We start from the raw sequence: 16,501 nt of genomic DNA on the forward strand, positions 1-16,501 counted from the left end.
GAGCCAGGAGGGATCTGGGCTCCTCCCCACCCCCAAGGGTGGTCCCTCATCTCTTCCTCCGCCAGCTGCCTGGGAGGCCCCTGGGCACGGATGCAGCTTTGCTATTGCTGAGGTTGGGCTGGTGAAGGCAAGATGTGTTTGAGGCCAGTGGGAGCCCCAGAGTTCTTCCTCCTTTTGCCACTGAGGTGGTGCTCCTAAACCACGTGATGTTTCTCCAAGGTGGGGTATGAGAAGCATGTGGTTGTGACTAGCTGACAGCAGAGCTCTGCCTCTGGAAGGAATCAGCTCTGTTTAGTGCCTGGATGAGCCCTTGAATGCACTGGACAAGGCTCTGGGATCCTGGTTGGAGGGGACAGTCAGGAGATCTCTAAAACACCTGGCCCAGGAAATGACCGGGAGCTTGAAGGTAGGTGAAGCTGTGAGGAGGGCAGAGGGTAGGGGCTGTGGCCTGAGGAGGTGTCCACTTGCTCAGAACAGAGGGCAGACTGGCACTCCACTCTCAGTCACTGGCTCTGCCACGAGGCAATGGAGCTGCCCTGTCCTGTATTCCCGAATCTCCAAGGCAGCTCTGGGGCATGTCAAGCGGAAAATAAAGCAAAGAGGCTGGATCCTAAATGACACGGTAAGAGAGAGAAGGACCCAGTGGCCAAATGGCAGGGACTGTGGAGAGAGTGAAACAGAAGGCAGAACTCCATCCCAGCCAGGGGACCAGCCCAACATAGGCCACAGGGAGTCACAGGTGTCTCAAAGGGCCCTGGGCTGTGCACAGGTGAAGGGGGTCAGGGAGGTGTGTCCCTCACATTCAGATGGAGCCTCAGTGGCACCTGGACCACCTGTGCCCGGAAGAGATGGTCCTCTCTCTGGCCCCCTCCCGGGACACACCTGCAGGAGGAAGCGCGCCTGCCGGAGCTCCCTGAGGTCACCGTAGCTGTGGCGCTGGCACGAGTAATGGTCGGAGGACCTGTCTTTGCTGCACATGTTGAAGATGAATGGATCGCTAATGCTGAAAAGGAAGCAAGACACGCAGTGAGAGGGTGTCTGGTAGGCTTGTTCCCCTGCAGGCACCGTGCGTGGCCCACCTGAGTTTCTGGGACACACTGGAGGATGTGTCAGCCCCCACTGACCTGATAAACCCTGTCTGAGCGCCTGTCTGTGTCAGCCGTGCCCTGAGGAGGAAGGTGGATCACTGCCCTCACCAGGGGAGGGACAGCAAGACAAAGGGCCCACCTCCAGGACGGATAATGACACAGGGTGTAAGTGTGAGAAGACTCTCTGAGTACAGGGGTCAGAAATGGGCTGGGGGTTTATGGGGGAAGAATGAAAGAGATGTGTAGTTAGGTCTGGAGAAATTTCAAGCTCCTGGAACACGAGGCAGAAAGACAAGCCCTGTCCAGCATGGTGTCACGCAACGCGGAGCCCTGGGAGGAACAGCTGTGTCAGCCGGGCTAGCACCTAGTGTAAAATGGGACAAAGGGGCAGAAAACTCTGAGTCTTCAAAGAGGCAGGTGGCAGGGCTGACAGCACTGATGGGCTGGAAGACGATGACCCCAGCGTTAGCAGTGGACCCCAGAGCACCGTGCCTGGACCAGGGACTAGCGCCATTGTAGAGAGCAGAGGATGGGCCGGCCAGGCCGGATGCTGGATGCCCGCTCCTGGAGGTCAGAATGATTCCCCTTGGGAAGAAAGGGAGAAGGGGGGAAGGAGGAGTCATGAATTTGACTAAGTATTTATCCCAGAAAGAACAATTTTTTCACTGGAAGTAACTGAAATACCTTCAGATAACCAACCAGATGAAGCTTTCCACCACCAATACAAATGGGGACTTGAGAGAGAAATCTGATTTCAGTAGGGACGGCTCCATTTCTGCTCATCTGAGCTACACAGCAATTCTGCATTGCGCACATTACCACAAAGCGCTGATAAAACACCCTTTTAGCACTGGAGAAAGGAAGGGCCTTCCAAGCACCTCGGCCCTCCGTGAGACTGTGTGCCACCGCACGGCCGAGGAGCCCCGCACCAGCACTAGGTGGCGGGAATGTTTTACCTCCTCCCACCCCAGCTCCAGGGGCGGCCCTCACCGCCCAGCCTCCAGGGCAGGCCACGCTTCCAGGGGAGATGGAGAGAGATCAGGCCATCACACAGGCCCGCAGGACTTCTCTGGGCTGCGGTCAGAGCTGGTCCAGCATCTGCAGTGCTAAGAGTTCAGACTTGCACACTCTGCAGAATGGTTACTGCCAGGTAGAGGGGAAGGCTACCTGCGTGGGACACAGCCTGAGCCGGCTTTTCAGCACCCACATGGCCAGACCGCACCCTTGCGGACTCCTGCCCCTGCTCAGAACCACGCTCTCAGGGGCCCTGTTCTGGACACACTGCTGTAGGACTGTTGAAACACAAATGTGGCTGGATGGTTCTGGATGCTTCTGCTTGGATGTTTTCATTCAAATCTACTGCTGGCTGAGGCCCTCTGTCCATTATTAATGCTTCCCTCTGGGGCTAAGCTGAGCTTCCCCTAAACTTCCCTGACTCCCAGAGAGGTCGTGGAGGTGATTCTGGTTCCTACCCCTGACTTAGGCCAAACAGCATTCCAGGTAAAGGCACTTGTGACAGTGACAATGATGTGATCTGTGGCCTGTGGTCCTGTGGCCCCGTTCTTGTGGGAGCACAGCAAACATTCTCTGTACCTTAGCTGCACCTTTGGTTGGTTTCTCTCCGCAGCTGACTATGAGTGAGTTCATGGGGGCACAGACCTGTGCCCATGGTTCTCATCCTCCACATCTTTCCTGGAGCTCTGGGCATGTTTGCTGAGTGGACTGACCACCGTCATGCTCTACAGCCTGCTCAATACTTCCCTGTCCTTGATTAATTTGATCCACGTGATGAAACCTTACTGAGCATGTGTTATTAGGATTCCCATATCAGAAATGAGGAAACTACATTCCAAAGAGAAGAGGTGACTTTTCCAAGGTCACAAGGAACTGGATTCAGACCAGGTCCTCTGAATCTAAAACCCAAGCTCATGCAGCCGCACCTTTTCTCCCCTGAGGCAGACAGGCTGGCTGGCAATTACAGAGCTTCCCCCACCAGCTCCCTCCTTCCAGTTTACTCTGTGCAGACTGATTCTCAACCTAGGATCTGAAACACTGGTGACATGAGGAAGAATGCTCTGGAGGATGCTTTTAGGAAGGAGCTGTTAGGAGGAAAGATGGTCATTCTTCTCCTGCTTGTAGGGACTGAATAATCCATAACACAGGAGTGCTTAGACAGACTCAGTTTCTCAGGAAGACTAAATTGTGAATGACATTATTGAGTTCCATCGTGCAAAGCATTAGTCACACAGCTAGGACTGCGTCTCTTTGCCAACACTACGTTCTACATGTGCATTAAATCAGAGTTCAGGGCCCCAAGGTCAATGAGTAGAAAGGAGTCGCTGATCCATGTTCTTCTTTAGATGGAGCTGTGGCCACAGTTCAAAGGATGCTGTTCACAGCTCTTGCATGACACCTATAATGATATATGCAAACTGCCCAGGGTGGTCATAGTAAAACTTCTAATATTCTTAACTAGGGAAATCACAGTAAACTAAATGATAAGCAAGATATGGATTGACTGGGTCTTTGGTAATAGAAGTGGCTTTCAAACTAAAACATACTTTGATTTGCCCCACATTTGTATGTATCCAATTGTCAGGAATTTATACCTGGAATTTATACCCAAATAACTTGCTAGATCCCAAACGCTTTACCAGACTCAGCCCACATCTGACTGATCTATGTATCTGTGGAGTCTACCACCGTGCTGGTACAAGACAGACTTTCAATAAGTATTTGTTGAATTAAACAGAGAGATGATGCCTTAAAACTGCTGACTGATGTGAAGGAGATATCTGACTAAAAGCACCCCGTCACAAGGAGCCAACTGGATGGTCTGGATTCCCAAACGCTATGCACTGTGAGCTCGGCTGCTACTGTTATGGGTTGAATCGTGTCCCCTAAAAGATATAGGTTGAAGTTCCTAATCCCCAGTACCTCAGAATTTAACTTTATTTAGAAATAGGTAAATAACAGAGGTAATAAAGGGAGGTCATTGAGATAGGCCCTAATCCAGTATGACTAGTCTCCTCATATAAAGGGGAAACTTGGACACAGAGACAGACACACACGGGGAGAAGATGGCCATGTGACCGAGTGATGTATATACAAGCTATGGACCACCAAGGATTGCCAGGAAACACTAGCAGCTAGAAGAGGCGAGGAAGGATCCTCCCCTAAAGCTGTAGAGGGAGCATGACCCTGCCGACACTTTTAGCCTCCAGGACTGTGAGACGATAAGTTATTTTTTTTTTTAAAGCCACCCGGTTTTTGATACTTTGTTACAGGAGCCCTAGACAGCTATTGGGTTGGCCAAAAAGTTCGTTCGGGCTTTCCACAGGATGTTATAGAAAAACTCTAACGAACTTTTTGGCCAACCCAGTTAGTACAGTCACCCAATTCTGCCAAGAAGAGATCCCACTGAAAGCAAAATATAACCTTCTGGAAAGGGTCTTACTTTCTAAGGAAAGTCCCAAAGTACACAAGCCAGTCCCTGCTGGAGGACTGGCAGTGCCCTTGAGTTTTGTCTGGGATATTTTCATGGCACGCTGGGGAGTCTCCTTCAAGGTCTAACGCTCAACTGTACTCAAACTGATGGCAGTCTTCTAGAGAAACGTTTCGGAGGTGACTTAGCTTTATGTTTAACTGGCTTATTCACGTATCTTCCTTAGTCTCCATGGTCAAAATAAGACTTAATCCCCATTGATCTGACATGATCTAATGGCCCATCTCTGAGAACCACAACTCCACGAGTGCCAGCATTTTCTTAGGGCAGTAGACAGGGAATCAGAGAGAAAGCACTGTCTGGTTAACAAACACTTCTCTGAGGTACGGTGACTAAAATTACCTATGGCAATTCCCAAACGATATTCCAAGGTGGTAATTTATTCTCACTACTCTCCTATTTGCATTCTAGAAAAGTACACTTCCAGACTTGAGTACGTCCAACCTGACAACTGGGCTTCTGTCGAAAGTGCAGATATAGTCAATTTGATCATGATTACATACACCTCATAAACACAATTTACCTAATCAATAAGGTCTTATCTAACACCAACTCAATTTAAACCAGAGGTGGAGAGTGAAGCAATGGTTTATGCAAGTCATTTCATGGGCATGCCATGCATATACGTAGAGGAGAAAGCTTTCATCAGCTCTCAGAAAGGCGAGTCAGCAGACCCATTGTCCGTATTGATCAGTATCAATAAAACATGAGCAATAAGATGGGATGAGTGTGCCAAGTATTAATTATGCTCCTGCCTTGGAAAAGAACAGAAGACTCACTGCAATTGGTGAACGTTTGGTATGAATAAAAGATGGAAATTAGCAGAGAGAAAAAGGCCAAGCTTTAAAACAAACCTAAATCAAAGGAGGGTGGGCTGACATCTATCCTTCCGTACTCCTTAAACTCTTGCTTCCTGACATAGGCTGGAAATGATATGACACCTGGGAGTTAAAATTCTTAGTTATTGGCAGGTAAGGCTCTGGTTCCTCTGTCAATAGTCTTAAAGAGTGGTTCTCAAAGTGTAGTCCCAGACCAGTAGCATCAACATTAGCTGAGAACTTGTTAAAAATCTTCAGCCCTAACTCAGACCTACCACATTAGAAACTGGGCTGATGAGGGGTCCCAGAAGTCTGTTTTAACAAGCCTTCCAGGTGATTCGATGTAGTTTAGTTTGAGAGCCACTGGGCTAAGAGGTCATTTTGTCATTACTTGAGCCTTAGCTAACCAGAAAAGAAATCTACACCTAAATTTCTCCAAAAGTGATGAAAACATACAACTTGAGAACTGAACCTTTAGCAAAAGTGCAAACACAATCAATTTGGTTTTGAATGGCAGTACTTTATAAACACTAGAGAATTAATCAATAAGAACCGAATGAACCCAAGTAGACCAACTGCATTGGATCCTAAAGAAGAACCTCGGAATTTCCTGCCAAAGACCTCTGGTATTAGTTGGTGTAAAAATGACTCTTCAGATTTCTACCCAAGTCTCACCCATCCTTCAAGACCCAGATCTTAGCCTACTTCCTCAAGTACCTGTCCCTCACCACACAAGCCCCATGCCATCTCTCCAAGCATGAACCCCGAAGAGTCCTCAAATAACATGTATTTTGTCCCTTGATGACAGTGTGTTCCAAACTCTTTCCAAAAGAACCTGTTTATGCTGCTGATTGCGCTCATGTGCCTTGCGGGCATGAAGGGACAGGGCCTGATGTCTCGCATAAGGATGAACAATCAAAGAAGTTGTTGAATGACTAAGCTGATGGGACTGGATTCTATTACCCAAACAACCGAAGGACCTATGCCCTTTGTCCTGTGGTGCATTCCATAGCAGGAAAGCCCCAGGAGCTGCTGCATTGTTAACCGCTCCAGATTTTAGCTTTGGGGAACCACAATCATGATGCCTATGCCTTAAGGTTCCTGTTTTATCTCGTGGCTCAGTTTCAGGCCCAAACCTGAGCCCATAGAAAGAACAAGGTGGGAGGCATAGGCATGGGGGTGGCTGAGAAGGCAGCTTGGGGCTCAGGGCAGAATCTGCTGGGAGGGGAGGGACACTCACTTGGATAAGCAGTGGCGGGTGCAGTAGACATCACCCACGGGAGAGAGTGTGAAGTTCTCGCAGATGTAGAAGTGCTGCTGGCCGAAGAGCAGGAGCCCTTCGCAGACCAGGTGACCCTGCACGATGACCAGGGAGTACTTCTGTGTCACCTGCAGGGAGAGAGTGCCAGAGTCAGGCCACGTGCAAAGGAAGCATGCCCATCTCCTTTTGGAGGGCAGGAGGGCAGTGGCCGGTCGCCCACCAGGCCCTTGGAGGTGAGAGTAGCACCCTGTAAATGACAGAGCCGCTGCCCCAGAGCTGCACTGCTCTTCACAGTCTAAGTTTCATTTCTACACCCAACACCCTGTTTCATTAATTCATCTACCCAAGGCCACCCCACCCCCACCGAGGCATGTGGATGAGTGTTTATTGCTGTGTTGAGCACGTTGGCCTTTTTTTCCTCTCACTTTAAGCTCCTCTACAACTGTGCAGAACATTCCTCCGTAAACTAAGAGGAAAGCTTTCAAGGTCCAAGGCATCCCTCAGTTACAAAGGCGAAGGAGCTTGTCCAGAGGCCAGCTGGAAACTGGCTGAGCCAGGACTGGAACCGGGTCTGCCTAGAACCACAAGGCAAGACTGGTACTACTGGCTACAAGGCCAAGGCTGGTCCAAGGTGTGTGCAGAGGTGGCACGAGCTCCGCCCAGGTCTCATCTTTCAGGCTCAAGCACGTTCTCTCAGCAGCTGAAGATGTTGGCAGCTTTCCAGAATCCCTCAGCTAAAGAGAGTACCTGGCCAAAGGTCATGTCCTCATCCCAGTGGCCGTCCATACCCAACAACTGGTCAGAGAAGGAAGGGCCAGACCTTTTGCCTCCACTCAGGTCAACTCTGAGCTCCCGTGGGATCAGCCGAGGCCTTGCTGAGTCTGCACTTCTCGCTGGGCCCAGTCCAATGTCCCGCGCTCCCAATGAACTTGCTGCACGCACATCTCTGGCTCAACATGGGCTTTCTGGGGAGCCTGACCTGAGAGGGTGTCTTATGACCCAGAGTCCCGCATGAAGTAAGGACTAGGTGGGTCCTTACATGGAAAAAATCTCCAAAGGAACGAGTGAGAGAATACATGAATTTTTAGATGTCGGGAGCCCAAATGGACCAGAGTAAGACCAAGACCAACATTTTCTCAGGGTAATTCTGTGCTAATTCCAGTTATCCAAAAGAGGACCTGACTTTTTTTTTTTACTACCTACTTTTTTTTTTATAACCATTGTAAACATTTTACACATATTAATCAGTATAATCCTTACAGTTGGGCAAAGGTAGTTTTACTACTCTAATTTAGAGATGGAAAAAAAGGGGTCCCAGAGATAAGAATCTCATCAAAGATGGGTAAGTGGCAGAGCCTGGGACTGAAGTTAAGCTCTGTGCTCACCTTTGGGAGCAATGATAGGACTGCAGTGGTGAAGCCAGGAAAGCAGCCCTGGATACCAGTTCTCACACCGCTGCATCAAACAGGATTAGTCAGTCAGGAACAAACAAGATAAACAAGAACCCTACAACCGTGGGACTTAAAATCCAGTGGGGGAAGACACATCAACTAATAAACTATCACAGACTGTGATATATGTTGAGAGAAAAAAAAAACAGGTTGATGATAATAAGGCAGAGAGAAACTTGGAGGGGACACTATTTTAGACAGACCCTGAGACTTGAAGGATGGAAATGGGCAGTCATGCAGAAGCTGGGAGAAGAAATTTCAGGGAACGGGAACATCCAGCTCAGAGCCTAGAGGCAGGAAGGGCAGGTTTGGGGAGCAGAAGAGAGGTCAGCGTGGCTGCTGAAGCTGCAAAGTAGGTGTGCTCAGATCCTGGGGGCCTTAGATGTCTTCATTTTCCTGTGAAGCCTCCCGTGTACATGCAAAAATAAAATCTGTACACATTTCTCCTGTCAATCTGTCTTCTGTCCACTGAATTCTCAGGCCTAGCTGGAGACTCTAAGAGGGTAGAGGGAAAGTTTTGCTTCTCCTGCGGTATGTTATACTGAAGAGATTCGGTGAATACACAGCATGTTTTGTACATATTCTCTTTTTTTACACAAACCGCATATTCGTATAGTTACTGGTCTGTATCTAGTTTTCTCCCTGAATAGGCCATCTAGCAGACCCTTCCAAATCACTTCTTATAGAGTTGTCTCACTTTTATTAAACAGTGCAGACCATTCCCTTGCATGGATGTACCACAACTTATTAGACCGACCCCCTGTTGACTCAGGTTGTTTTCAAATGTTTTGACATCACAAGTGATGCTACAGTGACCAGCCTTATACACATGTCACTTGGGACACATGAGTAAATCTTTAGGTTGAATTCCTAGAAGCAGAACTGCAGGTCAAGGATGTGGACATTTTAAATTGTGATCTAGTGCCAGCCTGCCCTCCTGCAAGGTGACGCTAACTTACACTCCCAGCAGCACTGCTGCAGGGTGTTTATGTCCCCTATGCCGAGCCATTGAAACGTTTTTCTTATGCCTTTGTACGGAGGGTGCTTCATCCTCACATTCACATGCTCACACGCGGGGCCCAAGCGCAGTCCAGGCCTATGTACCTCCCAAACCTCTCCCCTCCCCATGATGCCGCCCCCTCACCCAAACTCTGTGCCAAGAGCAGGGGCTGCAGCATGTTTCCATGATCTCCTGATGTTTTCCCTTGGGGAGAAATAAGTAACAACCAGAATAAACGAAACCACAAGAAAAACGTCTGGTGAGAGTTGGGTTTATAGCTTAAAAATGGACTCTGCTAGGAAAGAGTGGCATTCTAAAAACTGGAAAATGAATCCAAGTGAACTATTCCCTGCTCTTCCATTTAAATTAGTCCTGAGAGGGTTCCACCCCCAAGTTTAATCATGATTAAGAATTCCCTCCTGCCATGATTCTACCACTTTAAAAAGACTGGAACTTCAGCTTGATAAGTAGAATTTTTTAGGATCAGCTAGATGATATATTATCGTTCCTGATGGGTGAATAACCAAGTACATGGCCACACCTGGTTCTGCGTATGATAAGGAACAGGTTGTCTGGAAATCCAAAACTGCCAGAGCTCAAGTTAGAGGGACAACAGTTGGCTGGGACATTCTATGGAAGCCCACGCCAGCACATCTCCTAGAGGCAGCCCTCAGTGTGCAAAAGGGGAGGCCAACTGGAGGCTCCCTGAAGATTTTTTCCAGCATTACTAGTCTGCAGTTGAGTACAATGCTCTAATTTTATAGGTAGAAGAAGTGAGATTCAGAGCTCATGTGAAGTACCCAGTAAGAGCGCTAACGTGTACATTCTCTTATACTTGTGCGAAAAATCTACTGCAAAGAAAGCTTCAACCGTGCTCACATGTGTCACGCTTCCCTTTCCACACGTCTGCTCGCCTAGACCTTGTTATCAATACATTCTGTTACAGTGTGTATGGAATAAGTATTCTCTTATCTCAAAAAACAGTACAGATTGCTGAGAAAAAGTTAAGTATCAAAAAGGAGAGAGACTATTTCAATTCCATTTGTGCTGGCTACCTATGAATTCGGGCATCTACTTTTTCTCTATTGATCACTTCTAGATGGAGCATTCAGTCACGCTAGTAAGCAAAGAAATGTATATTAAAACAATAAGGAGATATTATTTTTATATGTCAGTTTGGCAGATCTGAGAAGTAATATAACACTTGGATCTCCTGACAGCAGCTCGTATTTTCAGGTGGAGACAAGGAGCAGGGATGCCCCCTGCCTGCCTGCACGTGCCACTTGCACAGCAAGCCTGCCAACAGGCAAGCCTCCACCCTTTCTCTGCTGGCTCAGGGGAGACCAAACGGAAAAGGATTGAAACTGCACCAGTATAATGTGAAAAGGATCACAAGTCCTGAACTGTTCAAAGCGCAGTGTGTAGCGTTAGCTGCATTTAGAATCTGCACTCAGTGACTGAAGTTGAAGCATGTTTCTAGCCAGGGCAGCTCCATATATCGTAAAACCCAGACTTGTGGATCTCAGCATTTATTTGAAAAGTTAGTATGTATGAGAATCACCCAGGCAGCTTGTTAAAGTTCATCTTCCCAGGTTACATTCCCAGTTGTTCTGATTCAGCAAGTGCTGAATGGGCCCTGGAATTTGCATTTTAATAGGCAGCCCAGATGATTCTGACGCAGACAATCTGAAAACCATACTTAGAAACCAATCCGTGGACACCAGCGAGGCTATGAAAGTAGAGGTCCCATCACATGCAGGCACATTGCTACAACTCATCCATCTGCTCATGCTTTCATTTAATAGATACATATTGAATGTTTGGCCTGTGCCTCCACACAAACATAAAGGGAGGGAAAACACATCTTGTGGTGCGCATGGTCTAACAGGAAAGAGAGAAGAATACCAACTGTCCTGGTACAGCATGGGGTTGGGGGGAGATACAAGCATTCTCAGGGCACAGAGGAGAGTGCCTGGCCCAGACAGCATCCGGGGAGGGGGGGGGCAGGTGACATCAGAGAAGTGGGTCCCAAGGACGTGACCCCAAGGCTGAGGTTGGGTGTTGAGATGATGAAAACAGAGGAGAAGCTTGGCAAGGTACAAAGTCTTGAGCCAGTTGGACATGTTTAGAGATTATAAGTCGTTCTGTATAATTAGAGTAAAAAGGCAGGTGTGTGTGTGTGCACACACTCGCCCACTCATGTAAGGGTAAGGGAAGCAAGTCCAGGGAAGCACAGGGCCAGCTCAGAGTGGCCCTGTGCACAAAGTATGCCAAAGAGAGTCTCAGAAGGTGTTCAGTAGGGATGACATGTGCAGCTCTGCATTCTAGAAAGTTACTCGTGGCCACTGACCCAGGGGGGAAGTTACTACGTGCAGAGGTTAACACAGTTCTTTGCCTTCTACAAATGACGTCAGCTCAAAATACCTAGGAAGGGCCTGATGCCGCTCCCTGCTGTTCAGAGCAAAATGATCTCCCTGTAAGCTGGTTTCATTTCTAACAAGGTCAAACTAATATTTTACATTGAGTTTGTATGAAAAAAAAAATAAATGTTTAGTTTTTCATGTAATTAAAAAGAACAGCAACAGTAAAAACAACTTCCATGTGAGTTCTAACTCTGGACTGGGTCTGGAAGCACATTTTTTTAAGTGGAGACTCACTTCACTTCTGTGAGCAGCTCTGTGGAGGGAGAACAAGGGACCGTCCCCAACCACGCAGTGGCTGACACAAGCCCACAGTTAACATACATTAAATAAACCACTCCTCATGTCAAATGGAGCTGTTTGCAGAGAAATGTGTTCATGGTTCTGGGAATCATTAATCAATGACGCAAAAGTGGCACAGAATAATTACCATCCCAGGTATCGCTAGAGGCGATCAGAGCTCCCAATGTTCTCGCAAAGAAATGAGTTAAGCTGCTGCCATTCCGAGCTCCAGGTCTGCCTGCTTCCCCCAGAGGCCTCTGTGGGGACAAGCCATCCAGAAGTCTGGAAGGAGATGTGCCCCGGAGTCTCCTGGGCTGCATCGGCAAAGACCATGAAAGCAAGCGCTTCTGAGACGGCAGGGGAGGAGGAGCCAGGGCTCGCCACGGGCTGCCTGCCCACTTTACGTGATGGCCACTTGAAGGCAGGTGCTCCGGGCGTTCTGAGCCTGGGCGCACACCCACCACGTACACCCTGCTGTGGGTGTGCTTTCACTTAGAAAAAGCACAAGACCCAAAAGGTCTTATGGAGACTTCTTAATTAGGGGAATTCTCAGCTTACAACAATACTTGCCTCAAAATGTTTCAACACAAGCAGAAAATATTAGTCTGGGGAAATGCAGAAAATAACCACCTACTCGCGCGCGCGCACACACACACACACACACACACGCACACACACACCTGCCACGGTCAAACCCTCTATATGTTTGCTTAAACACGTTCATGGTTCTAGGGTCAGTGCAACAATCCTCCCTTCCTCGACTTCCAGTTCCTGTCCTTGACAGTAAGTAGAATGACCAAGGATTAAGGAGCTGGGGCTAAGTCACGTGCAGGCAGGCAGGCTGGCACGTGCGTGTCACGCTACGTCCTGGCGGAGACACCGTGCATGGTGAAGAACCTGGAGGCCTGCCTGCCTGAGGCGGCATTAACCGGAACATTCGCAGAGGAAGCAGAGGGGTCCTGGAGCCAACATGTCCAAGGCCAACACAGGAAGGTTGCTGAAGAATAGGGTGGTGGAGAGTTTATGTAACTTGCCCAACATAGTAGGCTAGGAGCTAGGAAAAAGAGAGAAAACCCCATGAACTTGGAGTAAGACAGAGCTGAGATGAAATACGAGCAATTCCAGTTAGCAGCCTCTCTAGGCTCTGGTTTTGCCATCTTTAAGATGAAAATGATAAAGCCTCCTTCACAGGGCCCATGGTGAGACTCGATGAGATGTAGGAAAAGCACCCAAAGCAAGTGCTCCAGACCTCCAGCTATTGACACTTCTGCCAATAATAGTGATAAATAAAGAGCAGAACGAGGCTCTCCGTCCAGTCTGAGCACTTGCCCTGTGCCAAGCGGCCCTCCTGGGCATGAACTGTTGGCATCTTCTTCCTTGGTGGTGGTGGATTTGCAAGGCAGCCAGGCCTGCTCCGCCATGCCTTACCTGCTCCCAGAGGGGCTCCCCCAATGAACGAGGTAGGCCCAGGGCATGCCACCCCTCAGGCCAGTTCCCGAGGTTCTCGAGAGCAGACCCATGTCACTGTGGTGGGCAGGCTGCCCACGCCTGGAGCCCCTACACTGCCACAAGGCACACCAGAGTGGGGGGCTCCCCATGGACGGTCCGTTGATACAGCTGTGTTCTCCAGTTCAGCAGATCTTTCCAGAGCACAGATACTACGAGTCAGGGAAGGGAGAGACAAGAATAAATTCCAGCCTGTCCCTGCCTTTAAAGGCATCACAGGAGGACTCAAGAATAATTACAGAGCCGTGTGACAAGGAAGATGCTGGCAGCAGAGTGAGCAGAGTGCTGTGGGCGGCCCGTCGCTATGAGTGCTCTGGGGACGGACACATCAGCACAGGCTCACCCAGGAGGGGGCCTCTGGTTGCAGGGGAGTGGTGAGGGGGTGGGCATGAGGCTGCAATGATCTGGCTAGTAGAGGTGTGGGCAGTGGAGGGGGCCAGGTCACAGGGCCCGCTCCACAATGAGCTCTGCAGCCCAGACCCGACTCAGCCCACTCTTCCAGCCCGTGGACGTCCCTGAGTTCCCAGGCCTGCTTCCCTATGCTCCTCTCTGCCTCAGGCTTTAAATTCAGGGGACTCACCACACATCAATCAAGGCCCCAAACCCAGCAGCTTCCCTCTTTCCCACAAAATGCTGTATTTTGTAGTGGACATAGAACCCTAGATGGGCCCCATCCCAGCTGGTCAGGTTTCTCGTGGGCTCTACTCTGACCCTCTGTCACATCCTCCACCATCTCAGCAGGAAACAGACCCACTCAGACCTGGATTCTCCCATTTTGTCCAAGCTCAACACTTGCCCAACCTCCACAGTTCCTGGCTTCACAGGCTCCCAGGTGCATTGTGGAAGCCCTGGAAGCCTGCTGGGGCTGGGTTTAAACAGGAGTGTTTCCTCATTTGCACTGACAGGCCCTTTCCCACTTCCTCAGGGCCATGGCTTAGGTACCAGGGTTCATACCCCACTCCTCCCTCCTTCTTGGAAAGAACAAATGCTAAGGTACCATTAAAAGAGCCACAATCACAGTGATAATAGCAGATACAAGCCACCGAGAGCTCCTCTGCGCCGATTTGGGGCAAAGACACGCAGTGTAGGTGGTGGAGGTGGGATTGGGACCAGGCTAGAGCCTCTGTCCACCTAGCCTCCTGGGAGCCTGTCCCCATGTGACCCTGGCCAGTCTCCTAGACCTGCTTCTTCAGGGAGCAGGTGTGTCTGGTTCCAGTGACCTTGTAGGAACTCAGGCTGAATTGGAAAAGAATCTCTCCCACAGTTTACCGTGAAGTCAGAGGCAACAAGCACAACCCAACGAAATGGATCAAAACAACTCATGCAAAGAACCAATGTCTTGATAATGTCAAGAATCGCCTTGCTTTGCCCTGCTCAGTCCCTTTGTGCCCCACCCCCCAACCTCATGTGGCCCCTCCCGGCAGGTAAGGGGACACCAAGCACTAAGACCTGCCTCAGACCCTGCTGCGTTTCACGTGCTCCTGTCTGCACAGCCTGGAGTCCCTGCCACCACAGTGAGCCACCTGTGGCATTCTGACAGCTTCCTGCTGTGTGACATGGAGATCCAGAAGGACTGAAGTTTAAGTACAAGGCAGGGGAAAACGAGAGAACAGCCGCTCTCTGCTCCTGACCTGCCTCTCAGAGGCTGGGAAAGTCAGTCACCTGTGGGCTTCAGGCTCTGGCTTCCCCAGCAAGACCCCGGAGTGAAGTGTTGCTGGGTGGGACAGTTAGCAAAAGTAAGACTCTCAGAGACCAGGACAAGTACCAAAGGCAAGAACCTGCTGCACAGGCCATGCTGGGACTAGCTCTGGCTGTGATGGTAAACTCCAGACCTCGCCCTCAGCCCAGCCCAGGGAGGACTGGAGCCACCTGGCTGGTCTTGGCAAAAGCACATGGGAGTCAGGCCATCTGCAGAAGCCCTTCTTGGAAGGCGGGGCATGGATTAGGTGACATGTGGACCCTCAGTGATACCAGATGTGGCAGGCAGTATTTGGGGACAAAGATGTCCCCCAAGAGCCTCATCCCTGGTTATCCCATCATATACTAACCTAGGTGCTGCTTGAAGGGCTTGAAATTATTTTTCATTCCAGATGAAATTAAGGTTGCAAATCAGTGGACCTTAAAATAGGGAGATTATCCTGGATTATTTGGTGGGTCCAATTCCCATGAGACCTTAGCAGCAGAAGAAGGCACTAGAAGAACTGGTGGGAGAGATTCAATGGAAGAGGGAGGCAGAGGGGAGATGAGGGGGAGGGACGATGAGGCAGAAGCAGCTCAGAGAGCTCTGTAGTGTGAGGAGGCTGCTGCAGCTGGCCTTGAAGATGCAGGAAGAGAGCCACAGGCAAGGGATGTGGCCTCTAGAAGCAGAGAACGACCCCTGGCTGACAGCCAGCCAAGACCCGGGAACTCAGTCCTACGGAAGCACGGAGGTGAATTCTGCCAACACCTGAACGAGCTTGGAAATGGCTGCATCCCCAGAGCCTCCAGAAAGAGATGCAGCCCTGCCAACACCTCGGCTTCAGCCCTGTGAGACCCTAAGCAGAGGACCAGCTGAGCCATGTTGCGCTCAGACTTTTGAGATAATAAATGTGTGCTGCTTTAAGTCACCAAGGTTTTGGTAATTTGTTACGGCAGCGATATAAAATTAATACACCAAATAAAACCAAAGCATTGCCATTGCTCTCTTCTTATCAAAATGACGAAAAGAGCCAATATGGAGACAATATCTAACCCGGTATTTCTTTACCCTATCAGGAAAGTAGGAAGGGATGGCTGGGGTTTGGTTTTAATCTGTTTAATATGCATCCATCATATCAGGATTTCTCACCTTGACACTATAGGCGTTTGCGACTGAACAATTATTTTCTGCTCTTCTGAGCATTGTAGGATGTGAAGTAGCATCCCTGGCCTCTGCCCACTAGATGCCAGTAGCAACCCCTCCCCACCAAGTCATGACAACTGAAAATGTCTCCAGACATTGGCAAATGTCCCCAGGGGTGGGGCAGGGTAAAGCTGCCCCCTGCTGAGAATCACTGCTTTACATTATCCTTTAAGGGCAAAGAAACGTTTTAAGAGTAAGAAAGCATTGATCTCTTAGCTGTTTTCAATTGACTAGGCATTTACTAAATATCCCTTTACCTATATGAACATATATGATATGTTCAAACTGT

General features: G+C 49.3%; 1 protein-coding gene across 2 annotated transcripts in view; it reads right to left on the minus strand.

Moving 5' to 3' along the window:
• The window catches only part of WDFY4 (WDFY family member 4), a 280,347-nt gene that overhangs the window by 80,557 nt on the left and 183,289 nt on the right, over window positions 1-16,501 (minus strand). For both annotated transcript variants that reach the window (XM_067710249.1, XM_067710248.1), the window contains 2 exons: window positions 6,652-6,800; window positions 883-1,003 (listed from right to left, as the gene is read on the minus strand). In XM_067710249.1, coding sequence (XP_067566350.1) covers window positions 883-1,003; window positions 6,652-6,800 — 270 coding nt within the window. The remainder of the gene's footprint in view (window positions 1-882; window positions 1,004-6,651; window positions 6,801-16,501) is intronic.

This window comes from Pseudorca crassidens, chromosome 16 (assembly GCF_039906515.1).
Source record: "Pseudorca crassidens isolate mPseCra1 chromosome 16, mPseCra1.hap1, whole genome shotgun sequence".
NCBI classification, from domain to species: Eukaryota; Metazoa; Chordata; class Mammalia; order Artiodactyla; family Delphinidae; genus Pseudorca; species Pseudorca crassidens.